General features: G+C 38.0%; 1 protein-coding gene across 5 annotated transcripts in view; it reads left to right on the plus strand.

Annotated features, from left to right (window-relative positions):
• IGF1 (insulin like growth factor 1) overlaps positions 1 to 21,595 on the plus strand; it is a 78,873-nt gene extending 57,278 nt beyond the window's left edge. For 2 of the 5 annotated variants that reach the window (XM_025926623.2, XM_086712511.1), the window contains exon 4: positions 620 to 3,685. In XM_025926623.2, coding sequence (XP_025782408.1) covers positions 620 to 781 — 162 coding nt within the window. In that variant the 3' untranslated portion in view covers positions 782 to 3,685. Of the gene's footprint in view, positions 1 to 619; positions 3,686 to 14,775 lie in introns of those variants that run through there. The other 3 variants (XM_025926621.2, XM_025926622.2, XM_086712512.1) reach the window with 2 other exon arrangements.
• The last annotated feature ends 3,657 nt before the right edge of the window (positions 21,596 to 25,252 follow it).

Raw genomic sequence — 25,252 nt, forward strand, 5'->3', positions numbered from 1 at the left:
TCATTAGGGTCTCCTTGGGGGCACTATTTAAAAAACCAAAAACCAAAAACCCAAACAAAAAAAAACTGTGGTTTTACTCTTTGGAGGCCAAACTAGCATTGTGCAGAAAGCATAAGAAGAGAAACCAAGAAGTTCACAATGACACATTTACTGCTTCCTGGTCCTAAACTGCAGCTGAGCCTAGAGGAGGACCAGGGAGCTTAGCAGAGATGTGACCCCAGGGAGCCAGCTTGAATGATGGAAAGGGACTGGGCACAGTCTGGTGCAGAGAGAACACAGTAGCCAATGGGTGAGTCAGGGAGGAAGCACCACAGAAGTAACTCAGGAGAATGTGACTGAGAAGTGTGCTTGCGGGGACAAAGACAGGTTAATTCTTTCTCTTCCTAGGTGGCTCAGTGCCTCTCAATTTCTAGTTGGGGAGGGGGCGGGGATTAGAGATCAGTCCCAAAGTTCTAGAAGCTTGGTTCTTGTGACTGAGGCCTAGACATCCCTCCAGCACCAGTGCTGTCTCCTGTGCCACATGGATCCCGGGCATTCTGGGCTGACTCAAAGGCTCTGTCTTCTGGGACACCAAGGGAACCACCTGTTCTCAATGCAATTATTTTTGTGATGTTTACAGTATCATCCCCCATCTACCACCAAGAAAACGAAGTCTCAGAGGAGAAGGAAAGGTGGGCCAAAGAAACACCCAGGAGGGGAGCAGAAGGTGGGGACAGAAGCAAGTCAGCAGATGAAAGGAAAGAAGAAAGAGCAGAGAAGGGAGACTGGAGCTAGAAACTGAACACAGAGGCAAAAAAGGAAAATGGAGGAGAGAAGGACTAAGCAGACAGAGGCAAGGACGATGAGAGAGAAGCAGACAGCGATAAAGAAAAGTGGGAAGTGCTATAGAGGAATGAAGAACAGTAGGCCTGGTGGAGCTAGATAATGAATGTGATGGAAGGAAGAGAAGTAACCTGTTGTAGAATGTGGATAACAAACATGGAGACAATGGAAAAGAAAAACGTAATGCTCAAGGAAGTCCAAAGAAAGACAGTGGCAAGAATGAAAAAAGAACAAAAATTATAAAAAAGGCAAATAAGACACTACATTCCCCTCCCCCCAAAAACAAATGAGAGTTAAAGAATTAAGACAAAATTCAAGGCTTTTACATGTATTTTAAAATCTTGTGTGAAGCTATTATAGAAGAATTGCCCATGTCAATATATGTCCAGAGTTAAATATTAGCCCAAAATTCTCAGCAAGACTGAATTGTGTCATAGAAGTTCCCAGATTTTCTTTCCTGCAGTGTCATTGGAGGCTGCATTTCTTAGTCAAGTCCAGGTTGAGGCCAAAGGGCATCCAGTATTTGCTTAAAGGCCTATGAGGCCTGTGGGGTAACCTGCAAGAGGAGTCATTGAACCTTTTCTTTTTTTGCACTTTGGAATCAGATATAAAAGATGTATTGGTCTGCTTGGGCTGCCATCACAATCACCACAGACTGGGTGGCTTAAGCAACAGATATTTTCACACATTTCTGGAAGCTGAAAGTCCAGGTGAAGGTGTTGACCTCATTTTAACTAAATTACCTCTGTAAATACCGTATCTCCAAATAGGAAACAGTTTAGGTATTGGGAGTCAGGACTCTAGGTACTGGGAGTCAGGACTTTAACATATGAATGGCTGAGGAGAGACACAATTCAGCCCAGAACGGATTCCTAACATCTGATTACTGCCTTCTGATTCTATGTCCTATAAACCTGTGTGTATGTCTATCTGTCTCTGTCACACACACGCACATACACACACAAACACACGCACAAATCTAGGTTTTCATATATGAAATCCTATGAGTTTCTGTTCCATGGAAACCCTAGGACCGTGTTACTTTAGAGCTGAAGTTCGTTGGTTCAATCCTTTCATTTTAAAGACAAGGATACAGAGATCCACAAAAGGGTAAAGACGTACTTGAGTTCTAAGCTGCCCTCCTTCTGGCCAGCAGAGAAGAGCACATAATCAACATGGACTAAGAAAGAATTCCAAAAGGAAAATATGGGGCAGAAATAGGCAGATGAAATCTTCCATTAATTCAATATTTTTCCACCAGAAGGAAGAACATGAATGAGAGCAAGGGGTTGGATTTCCCTGAGGGTAAAAAGAGCTAAGTAGAATCACAGAATTTAGGTCTTGTAAATCTTCTCCTTCAGCGTCTCTGATTTAATTAGTAGGGTTAGAGTCTTAATAGATATAAAGCAAAAAGTCTCCAGATCATCCAAATTGTGAATTATAAATGCTGAGAGAGGGTATAAGAGAAAAGTGGTCAGTCAAGCAAATAATGAGACTTTGGGTAAGAAGATGACTAAACCAAGAAGTGAAGCATTTCATCCAAGTAACCTACTTTGAAGATGTCATGGTATAAAGGAAACTTTCTGCCTGGTCCTTCATGTCCCTGCTGTATTTCTACTTCAGGATCATTCTTCCTCTATGGTCCAGTGAAAACCCAGGATTATATAATAAACATAACATAACATAACATAACATAACATAACATAACATAACATAACAAAACATATAAGGCCATGCCCAAGACTTAGCCCAGGAGGAAAATGTCCAGTCAGAAGCATGTCAAAGCCCCAAATGGGAGCCAAGCCACTTCTGCTGTGGTGACAAAAAGCTGGCTGATCTGAAATGACAAAAGCTAGGCTGGTGCCTAGGCCCATCTAGCCAGCCACCTTATTCAGGAGATGCTGAGTTCTTCTGCTAAGACATCCATGCTTTGGAACCAGCCTCAGGCATAAGCCAATATTTACTGTGACTACCACCTGAGAGTAGCCTGCAAACACAGATGGCTCTTCAAGTTCCTCAGAAGAATTAATGATTTGTGTCCTATGGAAATGTTCCTTAGAGATTTTCTCTTCCCTATTTCACTGTTGACTGAGTAAATGTCAATTATGACTCAAGGCTTTGGATAAGCTATTAATTATCCTCTATGATAAACTTCATTCAAAAGAAGTAAGGCAAAGACTTTAAAAGAAAAAAAAAAGGAATAGAACTTTCTAGTTAAAGAATGCTTAACTCTCACACTATGGCTTATAATACACTTCTTCTTAGAATGGGTTTTATCAACTCTAAAGCAGTCATCTTGAATTCCTAACATATGATTTCTGAATAATATGAACGAGGTAAACAGGAAGCATCTATTATAGTCTTTCCATCTCCTCCTTTCTAGTATCAATACTAAGCACCTAGTGATACATGGCATATAATGCTAGATGGATGGATGGATGAAATAGACGGACAAATAATTGTTATATGCAGCTTAATAGTGGAAGAGAAAGACCATAAAAATGAGTAGCATTGCTGAGATGAAATGACTCCTCTTGTCCTGGCATAGGATAGCAGGGCAAGGACACAGTAAAAAAAGGAGAGCAAACAGTTGCACTGACCCAAGTCTTGCCTGTTTAGAACTTCCCTCTATAGCTTAAATTGACATCATTCATGGACCTACTGCTAAAGGTGGCAACTGTCTAAGTAGTACTTTATAGTGAATGTTATGTACCTATCTCTCTCCTTGCTGCTTTCTTGAAGTAGGCAGAGTATTGATCATCCTTTAAAATTCTACTGTTTCTCTTAGGGCAAATTGACTGTGTGTAAAACAAATGGGAAGATATAAGAAATCATGATCCTGAAATAAATTTGTTGAAAAATATTTTTATTGAGCACCTACAATGTGCCATCCTCTGTACTAGGCATGAAGGAGAGTTATAAGGACTGAAGAGGCAATAAAACATAGTAGTTAAGAATACCTGGCTAAGAACACTGCCTGGGTTCAAATCCTGATTCTCACTTACTGGTGGTGTGGCTTTGGGCAAATCATGTCATTTACCTGTGCCTTATTTTACTCATCTGTCAAATGATGGTGCTGATTGAATCTGTCTCCTACAGTTATGAGAATTTATTGAGATTATGTATGTGAATGTGTGTGCACAAACTTTTATATTGCTTAAAATGGTACCTGGCACATAGTAATCACTATTAGAGTTTTAGTTAATATTATTTTACCTAGTTCTGAAAATTCGAGCCATCTGAAAAAGAAACAGATCTCTTCATGTGGAAGTGAGTCTTGTATCACCAAAACCTTCGAGGCCAACTTTGCCAGCACTTTCTGGTGAATTTTCAGCACTTCTGAATTGTAGGGTTTCAGGCAGATGCTAGAAGGGAACTCAGTGATCTAAGAGCCCTTCCAACCCAGAGAACACCAGTGCTATGAATAATTCCAACTTAAATGGAAGCTCAGCTCTCCCATGTGAGGAACTGCTAACTTTTACTTCAAGGTCACAGAATGAACTTTCAAAAAACCACCATTTTTCTCAACCAGTTAAAATCAAATGTAATATGTGTTTTCATTTCATGGTGCCTGAGGAAAATTTAATTGTAGCATGAACTTCAGCTCTTACTAGTTTTAAGTAAAATTGCCAAAGTAAATAGAAATGTGGGATATTTCCGGGCTCACACAGCTTCCGGGACACTTCAGTTTCTAGGGCTGCCGATCCAGTGCCTTTCACAGGCATTTGATCTTCTTTCAAACATCTCTTGAAAACAAACAAAAGCTCATACAGCTTCGAATGTGCGTGCTGTTAGGATGTAAGGGTGGAAAAAGAAGCAAAAAAAAAAAAAAAAAAAAAGAGTCCTCAAAGAGACCCTTCTCCCTCCCGTCACCCCTTGACCACCTCCCTCCCACCAACCACCACCAAGAAATAATGTTTTCTTAAGTAATACATTTTGCAGTTTCTTAAGTATATTAACATCCATGGGGAAAGATGAAGTCTATTCTTTTTACTTGTCTATGTGAAAGGAATAGGGCTTTTGTACTATTTACTAGGTAACATGGAGTTGACTTTTAATCCAAGGGCAAAGTTGATAGTTTGAAGTTAAAGTGGAAGCCTTTGGTAGCAATAAGAAGATAAACTGTTTTAGGTGAAGCAGCAGCAGAATGCCCTTTTATGAGGTTACGAATTTGGGGTAAATCATTTTCCAAAATTATAGGTAAATAGAGTTTCTTGGCTTTTCTTTCAGTGAAGAATTCCTCAGGTTGTATGCTCATCAAAATGAATGAAAGCCCAGCTACCAGATTTCTTTGAAAATCAGTGACAGTATTTACTGACCTAATAAGCAAGACAAATCCATTTTTAAAATTTTTTTTTTCAACGTTTATTTATTTTTGGGACAGAGAGAGACAGAGCATGAACGGGGGAGGGGCAGAGAGAGAGGGAGACACAGAATCGGAAACAGGCTCCAGGCTCTGAGCCATCAGCCCAGAGCCTGACGCGGGGCTCGAACTCACGGACCGTGAGATCGTGACCTGGCTGAAGTCGGATGCTCAACCAACTGCGCCACCCAGGCGCCCCAAGACAAATCCATTTTTAAAGGAGCGGGTGAGGTTAGCAAATGTTCCTCAATGGCTACCAAACTTCCAGGTCAAAATCAGCTTCTCCATCCTCAGGGTGTTAACTGAAATTTGAGCACCTTTCCCTGACATTGGGGTTCATCTTTAATGGGGCTCTGTTATGCCTTTAGTGCTACCTCACTTTTATCCACCAACCAAAAGAGATTGCTTAGAAAGACAGACTTATATTTAAACTCAAAAAGAGAGAAATAGAAATTGAGAACAGCAGGGAAATTATGTGCGATGTGGGACAATGGGCCTGTGAGTCCATATCTGATCCTTCTTGAGAGCAGCAAGGAAAGTTCTCACCATATACTAGAAGCTCAATTACAGATCTGATGGGCTACTGCTAGATAAGTAACAAAAGCTAGAAAACATTTTGGAAAATTCCTAGCTTTATTTTATTAACTAATGTGGTTACAGTTTTAAGACCTTTGGTCAGGAAACTAACTCTTTTGAAAAAGTGGAAGTTTGATAGAAGTTTGATAGAAATAAGAATGCTTATTGGTACAACCAACTAATTTCAATTTTAAATGCCCTTGCTGGTAATTTACAATCTGTAATTAACTACAGAAAATAGCTTTGAGAAGAAAGGGATTCTTTTCTCTAGCTTCTCCATGTGCGTGCGTGCGTGCATGTGTGTGTGTGTGTGTGTGTGTGTGTTTGTATAGTTTTGTGTTCTAGTATTGTTTCAATCACTAGGAATTTGGGGTGAATCACTTTCCAAAAGTATAGATAAATGCAGTTTCTTTGCTTTTCTTTCACTGAAGTCACATTCTTATGGAAAACTAATTATCGTTCAGGAGAAATCACATTATCCCTTTGTCTTCTCAAAGGCCCAGGTTTAGTACTAAGTTAAATATTATTCAGGAAATAAAGGAAACATTACTGAGGGGGCAGAAAGAAGTTGGTTTTCTTTCTGTTGTACCTAAGGGTCGAAGGATTTCAACTACTTCCAGTCTGATCTATAGAGAAAGAGAGTGACTCTATAAATCAGAAAACAGAAACTTTCATACAGAACCAATTTGCAACTATAGAAATTTTCAGGTCTAATTCTTGACTTAGCACAAAAGTCATTGCATCCAGCCTGTCTTCGTTCCAGCATTCTCTTCCCCTATTTCTATTAGAGATTGGGGGTATTGGCAAAAACTATTAACTGCCTTTTTCTACCATGTTCCCCTTCTGTAACCATAAACGTCTAACCTCCTCAATTCACTTGGGCATACACATTTGTTCCCATTGGATCAAATAAAGCAACATACATTTATTTGAGTAGGCATGTGTCACTGTCAGTCTGGAAAGAAGGTGGCAATCGTTTCTACCATCCTCCTTGGCTCCTCTAACTGGTAGGATCAGAATTCCTGTAAGAAGGTAGGATGTTAAGAGTAAGACCTATGAAAGGCTGCACATGATGGCAACTCCTCTGTCTGGTAAAATAATACCTAAGTTCCCAATGAGGGACCAAGAGATTTTACATCAAACCCAAACTGACCAAGTGGCCCAGGCTTCCAAGATGGGATTCATATGTCAAAAGTTTTAATATAATTCTGTGTAAAATATATAAATGCTTGCATGGGGCTTTCTGTCTGGCCAGCTCCAGGAGGTCAAGCAATCAAAGACCAACCATCTCTGCCATCTGTGAAAACATGATGTGCTCTTTTCTTAGCCATAGATCACAGTTATGGCAAAACAAAAATTTCGAATGATTAGGTTCAAGACCATGGCAGGTTGAGGGTTGGACAAGAATTTCCAATCAGTTGGACTGTTGTAGACTTGGAGGGTATGCAATATTCATGTCATGGTGTGAGTGTGGCATGCTTGAGTAGTTTCATGAGGCATTGCAGGACTAGAAAATAAGAAAAGTATAAATGAATCAATAAATATATAGCATCATACTGTTACTTTGTCAGTATTGGTTGACTTAGGCCACTAGTGGATGCTCTGGCTTGTCCTTCTGTAAATAATGACATGCTTCCTTCTTCAAACGAATATTAGGATGGAGGTAAAAGTGATGATGGCACAATGAAGCAATTCTGATTTCTAAAAACTATACACTCATGAATTGTTCTTGTGCCATGTTTTTGTCCTGGAAAAGCTCCGTCTGGCACCATGTGTGTTTACTTTTATATGCTGAAAGGCTCCCATCAACCTCAAACAGATGCAAATCACTTTAACTTGTCATAGTGTTATTTTGTTCATCCTAAAAGTTCAGACAAGCCTTCCAAACTTCCAAAATTTCTCTCAACTCAGTGAGGAGGAAAATTTAGAACACAACATTTGAGTGTTCTGCCCAGATGTGTCACACACACAAAGAATGAGTGGAGGAGGACAACACCCTTTCCTACCGATTCTGTGAACTCTTCACTATGGTGTTGAAATGACACTGAAAGGTACAACCCTGGGCCTCAGAACATCGTAAGATAAATCACTGCATACACCACTGTAAGTACCCCTGCATAAGTTGTATGTCAGATGAAACAATGGCATTTTGGAGGCTTGAGAGAAAAAAATAATCAAATCCAGTTTTTAGGTAAAAATGTGCTGAATCTTTAGCACATATCAGTGAAATTGCTAGAATCTGGTGTTTCACTTTTTAAAATACCACAACATTTGAACCTTTCAGCAATTCCAAAATCAACTCCTTCTGGGAAAGATAGTGTGCTTAATCTTTTTTTTTTTTTAATTTAAAAAATGTAACACAAACACAAACAGCTAACTAAACAAGCTGCCCATAAAATAAACAGTCTAAGCAGACTGAACCCTGAAGTGTTTTACAACATCCTTCAAGACTATTAAAGGCAACGTAAATACCTCTTGCCAATGAGGGAAAATACCCTTCAGTGCCTTTTTTTTCCTTTTATTTCTTTCCCAGGCTTTTAAACAATTTTGGTAGTGATTTCTTACATCACAGACAGAAATATTTAAATGGAGTCAGGTGGTATCTTTTGAAGAGTAAGAAAGTTGCTAAATCAGGATAATCTGTGAATAATTATGGGACAAATATAAATTCCCTAAATCCCGGGGATTCCTAGGGATGCACCAGTCACTAAAAAAAAAGAGGTATACATCTGCTATCCCAGCACTCAAGGGAGCTCTGAGCACCCAATAAGTAGATTTCCTTTCTCCAGCCAGGGAAAGGACAGCACCCTGCCATGGGATGCTCTTTGACAACAATAACTATAAAAATGGGGGTGGGCAGTGAGAACACCTGGTATTTATTAAGCACAAGCCCTGTGGTAAGGTTTATAGTGAATTATTTCAGCAAATCTTCACCATTAGCCTGTAGGGTAAATACTAAAATTATCCCCATTGTATAGATGTAAAAACCCGGGCTGAGTAAGGCTAAAAGTCTTGCCAAAGTCTTGCTCTAACAAGTGGCCAGACCAGAATCTATACTCAAAATGGACTCCATTGTGTTAACCATGTACCACCCTCTCTTTTCTGCCTTTTTCCATTGATATTTCTTGTACCACAACCTACTAATTGTGAGTTGCAAGACAGGAGGGGCTCTGTGCTGTTTGTCCTTGTGAAGAGGACAGTAAAAGTAGGACGCCATGCAAGGGTTGCTATTGGCCTGAACTCTATTGTGCTACTTCTTCAGAAAAATTTAAACAATTTAGCAAGAATTTCCTGGTTTGCTATGTTTGCTCAAAGCACCATGTCTATGGGGAGGGGAGAGAGATGAAGGAGACACGCTACTTGTGCTCAAGGAGCTTACTTTTCAGTGGGGAAACAAACACATACATTACTCTGTAGCACATCAATACTCCAACAAAGATAGAGGCAGAGTAAATTCTGATAGCAAAGAAGCCTGAGCAGACTGATGTTGCTAATAAATGAGTTCACAGAATAGATCAAAATCAAGGGCCCTTGAAATAGTAGGCTTTCGCGCACACAACTATGCCAGGTAAATGTGTAAGGGTAAACACATGCACTCATAACAACATTATGAGGTGGGTGCCCTTACCCCACTCTTTCGTTTTACAGAAGAGGAAACTGAGAAGGAGAGAGCAATATAGTTATTGTCAAAGGTCCCTTAATTCCTACGTGGGGAGATGGGATCTATACCAGGTATGTAAGCCTAGGTCTTTGGGGAAACCAAGATGAGACTAGGCTAAAAGAGTAGGATTTCATTAGGAAAAATACCAGTGTGAAAGGAAATAGGGGAGGAACGAGGAAGCCTGGGCAAGCCCTCAGAACACAATGCAAGTCTGACCCCAAGTGAAGGAGAAGGGGAGGGAGAGAGAACATTGGGTGAAAGTGTCCTATACCGCCATACAGGCTAAGGAAAAGTTCAGAAAAGTCACTAGGGAGTCCTTGAACCGAAAGTTTGCCAACAAAGGAATCTCGTGTTTCTCAGGAATGGGTGACCTTCGATCCCCACCAAACTCAGTCTTGGCATTGGGTGAGGTGCCAGCTCTGGGCCATTCCCCATGGCTAGAGGAAAGGGTAATATTGGAAAAATGGCCATTACCATCATAACCACAGAAAAAGTAGGATGAGGTAACTTCCAAAAAAAATAAGAGTCTGAACAGACTGACATTGTGTCCAGTCTATATACCTTTCACTTTGCTAGAGAGGCAACCATCCTACCAGCCTCTCAGAATGTGCACCTTTGTCCTTTGGTTTTAAAAGTCACACCCCAAAGCGCTGAGTAGATTGCATGACACTTACTCTCTTGGCTCCCAGAGATGAAAGGCTGACCCAACTCTCATGGAATTTGAACTTGTGATTCCCTGAAGTAAAGAGATATCAAAGTTGATACTGAAATATTTAAACCACTCTCCACAATTTCATGTGTCTCCAGGCCAAACCAGCAAAATAGCTATAACATGGTTTTTTCAACAGGTAAAGAGCTGATATGTGGGTGATCTTTCCAATTATATGATCTTTTTTCCTCATTTTGCCCTTTTTAACAGAAGGTCAATGCTGAATTATGACTTTATGCTATACAATAGCTGCTGATATTCCATGCTGGACAATAACTTCCCAGCATTTTTTTATAGGGCGCCAGGCTTTTCTTAGACTTTATGTCATACAATACTTACTTGTTTGGAGTAGTTGAGATGGACACAGTCTATTGAAAACATCACTACTTCCTTTCTGAAATTTAAAGAGACTATTATCATCCTTCTTTTAGATACTGTTTCTCAGGCAAAATCTCATAAAGATAGGCAGCAAAAAAAGGGCTTATAATATCCACAGGGTTCACTCTTACTAATTGAATATTGTGCTACTAGATTTCTATCAATAATAATAGACATGGGGCCCAACTCACACTTGTGGTCAGGGAGGGCACCCTACCCCTGAGTTTAGAGTCTTGCCTTACCCTTTAAACAAGAATCTACCACCATCTGGGATCATGGGCAGCTCATAACATTGTCAGTTATTGTCATTGGAAAGAGATTTGGATTTTGAAACACCCAATATTGTTTTATCTTTTGGGGAAGCAATATGGTAGAGTGGCTAACTGATGAGCTCCAGAATCAGAGGGAACTGGTACAAATCCCAACCATGGTCACATCTTCCTTATAAAAAATTAGGCAAGTTTTCTAAGACACAGATTCCTTCAAGGTAAAATGGGCAAGACATAGTGTCCATCCCCAAGAGAACTAGAAGAATTAAGAAAAATATATGCAATTAACATACATAATATAGTGCCCAGCCCCTAAGTGATAAAATTATCTTATTTAAATAATAAATTGTTTTCTTATTAGTCCTAGGTCTATCAATTTGTTCTTATGTGACCTCAAGCAAGTCACCAAATGTTAGCAAGCCTCAGATTATAAATGGATTGAAGCAAATAATATCACCTTACTAGAGATCACTGTGTAAAGTATAATGTGTCTGCAAATGTTAATCAAGGTTACTGTTACTGCCATTGTTATTAGCTCTCAGTGATCTTTTTAATCAAAAAGTTTGTGGATTGTTTTCCTTTATAAAGTTAGGAGCTAGGATAAGAGCCAAGAGACAATGGGAGAATGTGAATGTCATGCAACATTTCAGGGCATTTTTCTGCTTCCTAAATATCTGTGCATGGTACATAATGTGTTAGAATGTATATCACATATTAGGACCTTGAAACATATTCCCTGATGAGTTGGTTTCCTTCAGAGTGATAAATTTCCTCAACCAACCTGAGTGAGCTAGAGGACCAACTTTTTTTTTTTTTTAAATAATCTTACCTTCCCTGGTGTCAATAGGAAACAGTATTTACTCACTACTGTTTTCCTTTCAAAAATCTGTCTAGTTGCATACTAGAAACAGTTTCAGCTGGTTTGTTTGTCTTGGACAAGCTGTTGAAGTGAAAAGTTTTTGCTTGGCTGAATGTGGGACAGTTTCATAACCCTCAAGAAGTGCATTGAAAGTGGGTGCCAGCTCCGGCTGCTTCTAACATGCCTCCACTTGCTGCCCATTGTCAAGGGTGGCCAGCATAATTAAATTAAGACAATGAGCAAAGCAACAGATGCGACTGAGACCAAATCCCTGAGTGCTTTTGTTTTGTCACCATCATTGTCTGCAACAAAGAAGTCACATGTGAGAACCTGGGAAGAGAGCCAAATGCAAACCAGACAACATCCCAGCTGGTTTTGAATGGCCTCCACCTTACGCGTTTGTGCATGGGAACCATGCTACTTGGAGCAATGTCTGCTCTACTCAAGTGAGTTTCTGCTCATGGTTTTGCTGCAATGCCGAAACAGACCCAGAAGAAATGGGCCAGAGTATCCCTGTGCTCAGACTGACACTTTACACCTCCACTTTGAGAGAAAAGAGAAAGAATCTCTCCGTTGGGGAAAAAGGATAAGATCTAGATGATTGACCAATCTAAACTCAATCCTTTTTGCTGTGGCCTTCATGAATCTGAAGAGGGAAATATAGAAGATACCTGAATTTTTTTATTCTGTAAATCTGGGATTAATTTGGTTTGAGAGAAAGATTGGAGATTAAGCACCTCCTTTGGCTTTCTTTTAATTTGTTACTATTTCATTCTTGAGCATTTTCCTATGTGGGCATTATCCAGATTCTTAAAAACCTACTTTTCCAAGCTGGTATGCCTGTTAAACAGAAAAAAAGGCAAACTCAAATTAGTATATTTCTAGACCTGTTATTTGGCTAGCAGTTTGGTAGAGAAGTGGTATCCTTAATAATCACCATTTTGGGAGCCACCTACCATCAGCAGGGTCCACTGAGTATTGAACAGAAATGTTTCAAGGAGTTTGGGACAGTAGTGATCCTACTCTGTAGCCCCATTTGTCTTTCTTCCATTTGTCGGGAGAATTCCTAAGCAAGCAGAATAACATGTAAGATTAGAAATACAAACTTACTGGTAGCTTAACAGTAGATGTTTTGTACAGCAACATATGAACATTAAATGGACTTGGTAAAGTTGTATGATATTTGGGGGAAAGTGCCAGGATTTTAAACAGATGGCATTTCAAGCTATCCTGTACAAATGCCAAACTTCCTCCCACAAGCTTTTTTCGATGGCCACTGAGCTAGTTATTTTAATAAACATATTTATACAATGACGCTATCTTCCTTCTATTCAGTCAGTACAGGATATTGACCACCAACTTACAAAGTGCTAACTAGTTTTTTTGAAGGACTTGGTGATAACTCTAATGTTCCAGGTAGAGCTGGAAAATATGTGTAAGAAAAATTACCAATCTCTATGGGCCTTAGCCAATAGATATTATTTCCAGAGACTGTAGTTAATTTTGTTCCAGCTTCTCACACTCTGCAGGTCTCAGGTCTGAGCAATCTCCAAGGTCCTTACAATGACCTCTAAGTTCCTAAGAATGATTGGATTGAGAGGTCGTTACCTTAGCCAGGAGGAAGAATTTGGAGATTCCAGACATCATAATAAGCACTCTTGTTTTGGGTCATGATGAAAGCATGTTCTGGGGAAAAGGGATACCGCGGATTCTTGACCTCACTTTGTACCAATAACTATTCATTATGTTCTCCTCTAAGGTCCTCCTGGCTAGAGGTGAAACCAAGAGGAGAAGCACCTTATGTTTATGCATGCAAATGCCATTTCTTCCTGGATTTAATTCACATCTGATTTGTCTAAATAAACTTTGCTATTTAAATATATTCATGGATAAAATAATAACCATAAGAAAAGCATAATGACTTCGTTCTTCACATTATTACAGGGTCCATTATGGTCATCCATTTAATTAATTCTCTAGCTATTTATTGAGCAACTGCAATATTCCAAGCATGTTTTGGACATACGGATATAACAGTGAACAGACAAACACGTCTCTCTAGGGCTTCTATTTTAAGCAAAACTCAATATTCCTTGGATAACAGCATTGTTTGCTAATAAGTGAATGGTAGCACCAAAGCAAGGAACCAGGGTTTTTAGTCCAGGAAGGTGACTTTCCAATGAAGATGAAAAAATAATAATAATGAGTAAATAATAATAATAATAATAATAGCTGATACTTACATGGTGCTTACCATGTGCCAGAACTATTATAAGTCTACTTATATACTAATACTAATTCTTTAATTCTTTTTTTAATATGAAATTTATTGTCAAATTGGTTTCCATACAATACCCAGTGCTCATTCCAACAGGTGCCCTCCTCAATGCCCATCACCCACCCTCCCCTCCCTCCCACCCCCCTATTCTTTAATTCTTCATCCTACAGGTAGGAACTATTATTATGCCAGTTTATAGATGAAACTGAGACACAAAAGACTGCCATTTGCACAAGTTCACACATAACTAAACATGGAAGAGCCAAGATTTGAACCCAGCCCAGTATGTCTGTGATTTGATAGATTCTAAATCAATTATAAAACCTCCCAATCTTCTACTTCTAAAACTTTCCCTCTGTCCAAAGAAGAAAAAAATAAAAATGAAAAAGAAATGTCTCCTTTTTACAATAATTAAAATAGAACAAAATGCAATAAAACAATAGAGGATGACCCCAGAATGTGTTCCTTTTTAAATTTTTTTTTTTTTTATTTTTCTTTCACCGGGGAAAGATGCCACAGGCCAGAATTCTCAATTTTTCAGAATCTCCTACCTGTCAACGAATCTGTGATGGCAGCAGTTGAATAGAAACATATTTCTGTGTGTTCATAAAGCAATTTGTGGTCCTCATGACACCAAGGGACATAAAAGTAGCCTGAGTGAGGTTCGACTAAACTAAAAAACTAAACTAAACTAAAGGCTTATCCACTTCTTTCTTAGGAAAAAAAAAAACAGACCCAAGCTCTCTATGAGATTGACTGATGAGGCATAAAATAGGAAAGGTTGAGACCCCATGTTACAAATAGATGGGTAAGGTACATAAAACTTCAAGTTAATGTCACTTTTTCTCCTTTATTTTTAGGAAGTACATTTGAAGAACGCAAGTAGAGGGAGTGCGGGAAACAAGAACTACAGAATGTAGGAAGACCATCCTGAATTGTGAAGAATGACACGCCACCGGCAGGATCCTTTGCTCTGTATGAGTTACCTGATAAACACCAGAAGACCTACCAAAAAATAAGTTTGATGACATTTCAAAAGATGGGCATTTCCCCCCAATGAAATACGCAAGTAAACATTCCAACATTGTCTTTAAGAGTGATTGTTAAAAGCTTTGCACCTTGCAAAAATGGTCCTGGAGTTGGTAGATTGCTGTTGATCCTTTAACAATAATGTTCTATAGAGAAAAAAAGAAATATATATATATATATATATATATATATATATATATATATATTTCTTAGTCCCTGCCTCTCAAGAGCCACAAATGCATGGGCGTTGTATAGATCCAGTTGCACTAAATTTGTCTCTGAGTCTTGGCTGCTGGAGCCATTCATTCAGCAGCCTTGTCTAAGTGGTTTATTAATTTTTTTTTATTTGCACTTCTTTCTACACAACACAGGCCATTTGTTTTACAGTGTCTGATAATCTTGTTTGTCTATCTTCACCCCCTCTCCCACCTCATCATCTTTATATTTGCCAAATTTGGCCTCCTCAAGAGCAGTAACAAGCAGTCAAGTAGCACACCCAAAAGATTTTAACCCAAAAGATTCCATCTGTGGCATTTGTACCAAATATAAGTTGGATGCATTTATTTTAGACACAAAGCTTTATTTTTCCACATCTTGCTAAAAAAATGCAAGTAGTTGCAGTTTTGAGGCCAATCATTTTTAGGCATATGTTTTAAGCATAGAAAGTCTCAAACTCTCAACACTTCTTTCAAATGATGAGTTAGTGTGCAACCTGATTAGTAATTTCTCTCTTTTTATTTTTTCCATATAGAGCACTATGTAAATTTAGCATATCAAGAATACAAGATATATCACAAACAGTATGTAAAACTCTGTTTTTTAGTACAATGGTGCTATTTTGTAGTTTGTTATATGAAAGAGTCTGGCCAAAACGGTAAAAGGTGAAAGCAAAACAAAAGAAGCCTGGAGCCAAAAATGACACAAAGGGGAAGGGTACTAAAAATCCATCCATTTGGGAAAGAAGGCAAAATTCCTGCAATTATGCCTTCCAAGAGAAACTTAAGACACAAAGTCCGCTGATGCAAATTTGATTGGTGAGTCTAGAGAGGAGTGGAAAACGCAGAAGGCTAGGAATTTAATGTCCTGGTTTCTATTTCTCACTGAAGAAACAAACATCTGCCGACTCTGTCTTGGACTCACCGCTGTGTGACTTTGGGCAAGTCACTTCACCTCTCTGTGCCTCAGTTTCCTCATCTACAAAATGGGGGCAATATGCCATCTACCTACCTCACAGGGGTGGTATGAGGATTAAAAAGATAAAGCTCCAGATTTTCTCCTGGGTTGCTATGAGGGCACACGGTCAGAGCCCTTGAGTTGCTGGGATGCCAGGAATTCTATAAACAGCCCATCCGCACTATAGCTAGACAATTGATTAGCCAAATGCTCCTGACATGCTCATTCTTGTCAATGAAGCTATCCAATGAACTATCCAACTATCTGGTTGTTAAAGCTAACAGCTCCATCTCCTTTAAAACACTTTTCAAAATAACTTAGAAATGTCTGATTTACATTTGATCTGAATTCTGCGTTTGGATTTATGAATACAAAGTGAAAAGAGAGAAAGGAAAAGGAAAAAAAAGATTTCCACCAGTGAAACAGCAACTACTCCATCTGACTCTTCCGGGCAGTTACTAGTAATGTGGTAATACTTTTTGCGATATTATAAATGATACTTTATTCATTTTGAACAATATAGTTATTCTTTCTCTTTGGGCAATCTAAAAAAATGGTTTCAAATATTTAAGATTTCAAATATTTAAATAATATCTAATTTTTAAAAATCACAAAATTACTTTAATAAATTTGTGCTTCTCCTTAGCTGTATTTACTTATACATATGTATTTTTTTAATTTATGTTAAAATATATTTGACTAGAGTTGCTAGTTGAGAGGCAAAATTTTCCTTCAAAACTAGAAATTTTCCTTCATGTCTGCTTACAGAAGTGACCCCTGACCCGCTGTGGGTGCATCTTATCCATTCAACTGAAAATTGATATCAAGAAAATCCAACAGAGAGGACAGGCCCATGGTGGCCTAGAAAATGTTTCCCATCTACTTATCAAGATTTTCTTATTAGAACAATGAATCATCCATCATTTAGATCTTTTTATCTGCCTTCAAACTTTTTGGTGAAAAGCAACCAGGCTTGATTACTTCATGCAAATTGTATCCCTTTTATTCTTAGAAAGTGTACATAGAAAACAAAAATAACATCTTTAGTTTTCATCCCACTGGTTCACCTCAGGGTTGAGAGGCCAGAAAAAGTCTGACTTCCTGGATCTTCAAACATACCCAAAAGAAGGCCTATAGAGCAGGTACCCCTGCTCAGCCAAAAAGTGTTTAAACCCTCAGACCCTCAGCATTATTTGAATTGAGCACCTCTGTCATGCTGAGCAATGTTCTGATCACTACAGACAAATGTAAAAGAAACTGTAACTCATTTTTGCCCTTCATCTATTTTCCAGACAGATGTGTTCTATGGAATTAGGTGCTTGACCCCTCTTCCCAAAATGGCACTTCTGGTTTTTATTTCATGTTCTTTATGTATACCTTCTAAAATTACTGTTTCCCAGCAAAACTTTACCTGTAATCCTCTGCAGACCTATGAGTTTCCAGACACAGTTGAATATGGTAATTCTAAGAGTGTCTATGACTTATTTGATTCACTTAATAATTCTATTCACAGCCAAAAATATCCCAGTGAGGAAAGCTTAAATGTGCAAAGTCATATTGTCTTTCTTAATTTTTCCAACATATAATCCTCTCCTTTATATCATAAATCAATGAATTAAAAATTAACTAACTATACTAACTCAACTATCTTATTTTAAAATGAAATAAAACTAGACGACAAATCAATGTAAAACTTCAAAAGTCAGTTGATGCCATACTCTACAGCAGAATGACACAGGATTGATAGAAAGGAGCACCTGAAATTTCACAAGTCAAAACTTTTATAAGCTTTGCTTTTGATTTCTCAAATGAGGCAATTTCAAAATGTTTATGAAAAAGCTGTCAATACTGGTAATAACAGACTTAGTTCTAGTTTAACTGACAATACTGAATTACCTACATCAAATCTCTGTTCCCAATTCCCCAAATAATAGAACAGTATCTTTTGAAGACTTTAAGATGAGGAGGCTCCACTGAAAAAGTTAATGTATCTTTACATCAGAATCTACTCTTCTAGAGATAAGAGAAAAATTTGCAATACCCACTCCTCCATACACACATGCATGTGCATGTATGTATACACACACACACACACACACACACACACACACACACACACACACGCTCATCCTAAGAGTCCAATGGAATACTCAGAAGAAATCACTTCCTTGGAAAATCTTATTGAAAAAAAAAAAAAAAAGCCTGGCCTCCCTTGAGAATCCATCCCCTCCTTGGAATGTCAATGTTTATGTAGATGAAACCATCTCATGCACTGTGGCTCCAGGGTTTCTGTTACTAGTTTATGCACTTGGGAGACTGCTTGAATGGAAGATGTAGCACATTTTGCTTTCCCATTTATTGTTTGGCCAGCTATGCCAATGTGGTGCTATTGTTTCTTTAAGAAAGTACTTGACTAAAAAAAAAAAAAAAAAAAAGAGAAAAAAAAGAAAAAAAAGAAAGCATAGACATATTTTTTTAAAGTATGAAAACAACAATTCTATAGATAGATGGCTTAATAAAATAGCATTAGATCTAGTCACCACCACCTTTCAACTTTTTATCACTCACAAGTAGCGTACTGTTCACCAAATTGTGAGTTTGGGGGTGTGGAGGCAGAAGATGGCATTTTTCTTAAGTTAGAAACCTCCATTATTCTGCTGGCTCTCAAACTCAGAAAAATTAGCAATATATTATCCAATCTAAATACCTTAATCAAGAGCATAGAGTATAAATGGAGGGCGGGGAGGACCTTACAGGCAACTGGCAGAACAAAAGATGATAAAGTTACTTATTGATTTTTGTGCTCTCTGCTCTAAAAACGGATATTCAGCAAGTGGAGAAAATAAAAACAAAGAGAAAAAATGCATAGATTAAATCTGCTAAAAATAGCTTCTGCCATATCCCCCTTAAGTCATTCTTTGGCATTTACTGGTTTATAGAAGATATTCTCCCTTCATCTAAACATCTCAAAGAGCAGTAGCTCTCATAAAAAGCAATCACTGATCTCATTGGGAAGTGTTGGAAAGTATTTCCTTATGAGATGGGGGTTATCTACTGATAAGGAAAGAGAAGAATTTATGAGAAATCGTTGAAAGAGATGGCTAACAATCTGTGAAGATTTTTTTGTTTTGGGGTTTTTTGTTTTGTTTTGTTTTTTACTTTATACAGTCTTTATGAATATCTTAATGTTCAAAAATGACTTGGTTCTTCTTTTCTTTTTTTATATTGGAATGAGGGATGATAAGTTAAACCCACATAGACTCTTTAAAACTATAGGCTAGATAGAAGTGTATGTTTGACTTGTTGAAACTATAATCAGACTATTTAAAATGTTTTTGCTATTTTTAATCTTAAAAGAGTATACTAATTTATTAGAGACAGATCCTGTTTGGCTCTTTTCATAAGAAAGAACATTCCCACTCAAATCACCTGTGCTTTCCCAACAATATTTTCAAAAGATAAATCTGATTTTTTAATACAAGAATTCTTTATGCCCCTTGCCTGCAATGATCATGAAGTTCAGAATATGAGGGGGCAAAAACAAGAAGAAAATTTAGTTGATTCTTTGTTTTTGGTTTGTTTGTTTTCAATGCTAGTGTTTAATCTTATAGTACATATTTGCTTATTGCTATTTTAATATTCTAAAAGACTTTCCTATTAGGTATTAGAAACTGATACATAGGTATTTTTTGTGTGTGTGATTTCTATTTAAAAAAAAAGGATATGAGAAGACTGTCTGAAGCTTTAAGTGCATATGGTACAGGATAAAGATACCAACTGAAATAACCAAGTCCTATCTGGAACAATACTTTTTTGGGGAAACCTCTCATAGATAAGACAGAGGCCCAGGGAGTTTTTGAAACTGTTTCTATTCCTCCCAGTCATTCATTTAGTATCTCCCTCAAAATTTTATAAAGGGGTGACCAGGCTGAAACCCTGGAATTAAAGGGACCTCTTTAAAAATAAATACTCCTCATGTTCCCTCTTAATTTATGGTTACACATTGATCTTAAACACGGTCCTTCTTTCTCCCCATTCTTCAGCTGTCATTGATAAGGTCTTTGAAGGGAAAAAAAAATTTTTTCATTTGAAAATGGAGAACACAAAAGTCCAAATGTTACTGCCCAATTGAAATGTGATTTAAGATGGAGATAGTTTCTCCTACTTAGTCCTTGCTGAATCACCTGTCACCTTCAAAATGACCTTTCATAAGACTTAGAATCTGCCCTTTTTTTTAATTGCCCAGGCCTACTGTAGCCTAAAAGTAAACATTATATTAATTTTCTTTTACCCAAACTACACTGATGTAAAAGTAGGAAAAATAAAAACAAAACTCAAAATCCCTTCCAAGCCACCCACTGGCCCCCTTTACCTACCCAGTGCAAAGTCACTTCTGTGAATCTCTTAATCTGATTTTGTTTGGATATTTATCTTGTACCTGCTGCTAAACACACTGCAGGAGGGAGTCTGCAACCTCAAACTGTCTACTCACATCTCTTATCTGTGTCTGTGTATCATTAAAATGTCTATTCAAAATATTAAAAACTTTCAAACACCATGCAGCTTGTATGCAGTTTACATAAAGGCCCCAAGTACCATGTCAGATCTCTTGTTACTAAGAGAGTTAATGAACTATGAGAACTGGGATTATATCATGTGTTTTGATTCATATGTTTGTTTGTTTTTTCACACCTACAAACCAGGTGTGATAAAGACACTTACAGACACTGAATTTTTCCCTGCTACTTTGGAACAAGAAAATAATGATTGGTCATTCATTATATCTGTCTTAGTTCAAAGGCATTTTTTATTAAATTAATTCTGATTGCATTTGAAATCATTATTCACTTATGGCAGAGGATATCAATCCTAATGACTTCTAAAACTGTAACTAACTGAATCGTTATCTTACATTTACTGTTAAGTAACCATATTTGGAAAAATGTATGGCTAGAGCGTCATAATAAAATGATATATCTTTCTTTAGTAATTACATTAAAATGAATCATGTTTGATTAATTAGTTCTTTTGGACAATGTTGGTGTAATGTGTCATTCCTTAAGAATTCTATTGTTATGTAGCATTTTTATTAATTAAATCACTGCAACAAATAAACAAAAAAATTTACCCAGAAAAATAAAACTAATCATATACCAGGATGGAGATATCTTATAGAATTTACAGATTATATTTAACAATAAATGTTTCAAAGAACTTGTACAAACTATGTAAAAGATGTATGAATTGTACAATATATGCATTAACAATAAAGCAGGTTTAAGTAACTGACCCCACTCACTGTAACCCAACAGTGGGTTATAATCCATGACACAAATGGTCTGGGAAAAGATTTTCTATCATGTAGGACACACCTACAAGTAGCATTCAATACACTCCCAATATTGTGTGGTTCCGTGAGAATGTGGTCTCTCAGCATTGGGTTTTTATTTCAATAAATTTTTCTAACTCTTTACTGAATATCAAACTCATAGCAGTATTTGTGGAAGCACAAAGTGGAAAGATCAGTAATTTCCCTCTTGTTATATGAAAGCATTTCATTCTATTTGCCTTTTCTTAAACCTCCCATGAACTATTTGGAAAGTTACCTAAATGTCTAAAAGGCTCAGGAGTCTCGTACTTATTTTAAGAAACTCCTAGCAATACCAGTTTATTATTTTCCCACGTGCAGCTCACCGTTACTCTGTGACTCCCTCAGAGTTTCTGCGGCTCTCCTTTGACACTGACATTTTCCAGGCCTCCTTGTCCTATTTGTGCTCAGCATCTTGCTTCCAGTGGCCATGAGCTTCTAACCGCATTGTTTCTCTCCACCTTCCCCCCAGACAATACTTTTCTCCCTTCCTTCACACTAGGCTAATGTGGGTACCGCCTTTCACTGAAGGCTCTGGGGATGATGAAGTGGGAGGCAATTAAGCATGGGGCAGAAATCTGCTGCCAATGTCAAACATCACTGTCACTAAAATCCATTAAGGAATCTGGCTGCTCAAGTGTCTCTTGTCATTTTAGTAAGACCCCTTCCTCTCCTCAGCAAACTCTGCCTGGAATTACTTCCTATCCAATCCTTCAAACTCTCCCTTAGAAAGAACTTTCAAGGACATTCTATTTCATTCTCATGCAGAGCAATCTTCGTCACAGCTTCACCCCTGGTGGGAGTGGGAGGAGGGCCTGCTCACTTTTTATTACTGAATATGCCCTAAAGGTGATTTTTCCTAAACAAAAGAGCAATTCTGTCCCTAAGAGGAATTTTGTCTTCCTTCAAGGTCGTCTGAGCAAAATTGCAGCTGCTTTTTTAAAATGACATTTTTGCTTTCCTGTAAGATCTGTAACAGTGGTAATATTGTTGATTAATAATATTAATATTTGCTGAGCACTTACTATGGGTCAGTCACTATGCCAAGTGGTTTACCTCTATTATCTCATTAGTCCTTATAAAAATTCTGAGTCAGGCACTGTTATGAACCCTATTTTACAGATGAAGAAATGGAAACTCGAAGACATTATTTAACTTACTGAAGGTCACAGGGTGGTCTTAAATCTGGAACTGAGGACATCAAAACCTGCGTTTTTACTATTTTGCCATTCATGCCTCAATCCAGACCCAAGGTCAGTTCCATATACTGACAGATACATTCTTGTTAAAGTTTGGTTTTACATGCTATAGGAAAAAATATAGTTAATTGCACCTTTGAGTGATAATTTATCAATATTATATTCTGAACGTAAGTAAGCATTTTTGCTCAATAACCAACGTATCTAACTGGGCCTTCAACCCTACCTGTCGCCATTTCTCTGCTCATTCACACTGCAGTGTCACTTCCTGATAGTCCTTCATATAGTGATTGTAACATCCCATGGTAAGCCAATCTCGGGATTCCTCAATGAGGAGGTATGACTTGGGTCCTTATACAGTCCAGAAATGAACCATTCCCACATAAGTAAAACTAGAAGCTGATGATGAAGAATCTCGCCAAGAACTTTGGCAACAATATGCCTATTGTTCTCTTGACAGCTTATCACAGCCAGAGTGGTCTCCAGGGACATGGTTGAATTGGGGCTTCATAGACAAATGTGGATTCAAGGGGTGAGTTTCATGAGACACATGTTCTTATATCCCTGCCCTTCAAAAGGGCCTTAATTATACCACTCTAGGGCTTCCCAGTGGGTATAATGCTAGCCCCAAATGGCATTTTGGAAACATGTAAGGACATTTGGGGTTGTCAGTCATGATGATTGAGGAAGGCATTATTGGCATTTAGCTGGACAGGGGTTAGGACTCCAGACATTTCACATAGATGACAAACCTATTTGTAATCACGTAAGCCTAGACTGTAACTCCAATTTATTCATAAGCTCAAAGTATTTTTGCATAACTTTAATATAAGCTGATTTTTTCCAGGAGTGTAATTACCATGTAAATTAAGAGGAAGGTGGTACTTTATTTCATTTGGAACTTTACCCAGTGTTGCCACTATTTTAGAAAAAAAAAAAAAAAAACATCATTGATGACAATGCTAATTGTGCTATTTGAATCTCTCCATTCTCTGAGCGGATCAGTCTGCTTGCAGCTGTCACATTCATGATTCTCCACATAAGTGTAAACATCTGACCACTTCATTATGTGTTCTAATAGACTTGTGCCTGAGCATTTCTATCTTGTAATGCATGTTATTCTATTATAAACTATTTTCATTTTAGTTCTCCTTTATATTATGGTTCAGGCAACATTTTGTTTTTTGTTGAAGTTGTATATGTCAGCATTATCTATGAATTTCTCTTTGGGGCATTAAAGGGTATATCATAAAATATTTGTTCCATAAAGGGGAGCTTTGGGTTTGACAGAACTGAACCACTGGGCTATACATACCAATTAGGATCCTCCCTGGGTTTGCCCTCTTCTCAGTGAGGCATCTTTAAAGTATAAATGCTGAGCTGAAAGCTGGTGTCTTCCTCACCTGTTTATGGATAGAGATTAAATCTCTCTGGGATCCAATAAAGGATAATGGTTATGGTTAATATAACATCTGGTTTCTGAATGTTCTTTCCTTCACCCTGTGATGGGATGAGATGATTTTGAAAAGAATAAAGCAATCAGTAAAAACAGAAACAGATGTAAATTGGATTTGAGACAATTGCAGCAGCACATCCGAAGTAAAATTCGACCTTGGATTTCAAGCAAGGTAGGAAATGTGGCCTAGAAAGGAGGTTTCTCTTTTTAATGACTACTACCAGGAAAGTTAAAAATGGAGTAACTGTCCTATAATTTCCTAGCTCTACTTTGTTTATTTAACTCAGTGGCTCCTACTTAGCTCCCAACCTCTTTCTCAGGGAACAGTAGTAACAGTCTCTCTCCAAATGGAAATGGGGAGTGGGGTGTAGGGTGGTCATCATCTCTATTCATGGCAAGTCTCTGTATAAGTACTATGGTTGAATCTATCATTCCACCCCACAACTATGGGACTGTCCTTCCCAACCTCAAATCTCTGAGAGAGAGTGAGGAGAAAGTAATTGTTCCTGTAAAGAAGGAAGGAGACAACAGTATCAGAAGCAGAAACCATACCCAGGGTTGTGCTCTGCCACTTTATTTGGCCCAGAACTTCTACTTCAGTCACCCTCGTAGAACCTAAAATACCCAAAGGCAGGGTTACCCCAAGACCAAAATACTCGTCTTATTTCTTTTGCCTCTCTCTGCTTTAAAGGTCATTTGGGAATGGAAACATTCCCATCCCCTTCCTATGCCAAATAAATTCTCTTACACTGTTAATATTGAAAAGTTTCTCCTGGTATCTCTAGACCTCACAGCCACAGTAAAAGGTACATATTTTACACTAGAATGTTTATCTGTTTGCGCTCATACCCATTTCCCAACATTCCCTTCATTCGCTATTTCACAAGGAACATTTCCCTGTCCCTGTGTTCCCTGGTTGCTGACTAGGTTTGCCTAATAAGAGGCACTGTGACAAAAGAAGCAAGGCAGGAGGAAGGAAGAAGCCGGGGTGTTTTCCCCATTTTCTCTCTCTGTTTCAAGTAGCATCTTTGGCACTGATGGCAAGTATGCATGGTTCCTGCTCCCACCCTGAGTAGCACCCTGTGCCCAGAGGGGACCTAGACCCACCCAGA

Source organism: Puma concolor, chromosome B4 (genome assembly GCF_028749965.1).
Source record: "Puma concolor isolate L17-30 chromosome B4, mPumCon1.1.hap2, whole genome shotgun sequence".
Classification (NCBI taxonomy): Eukaryota; Metazoa; Chordata; class Mammalia; order Carnivora; family Felidae; genus Puma; species Puma concolor.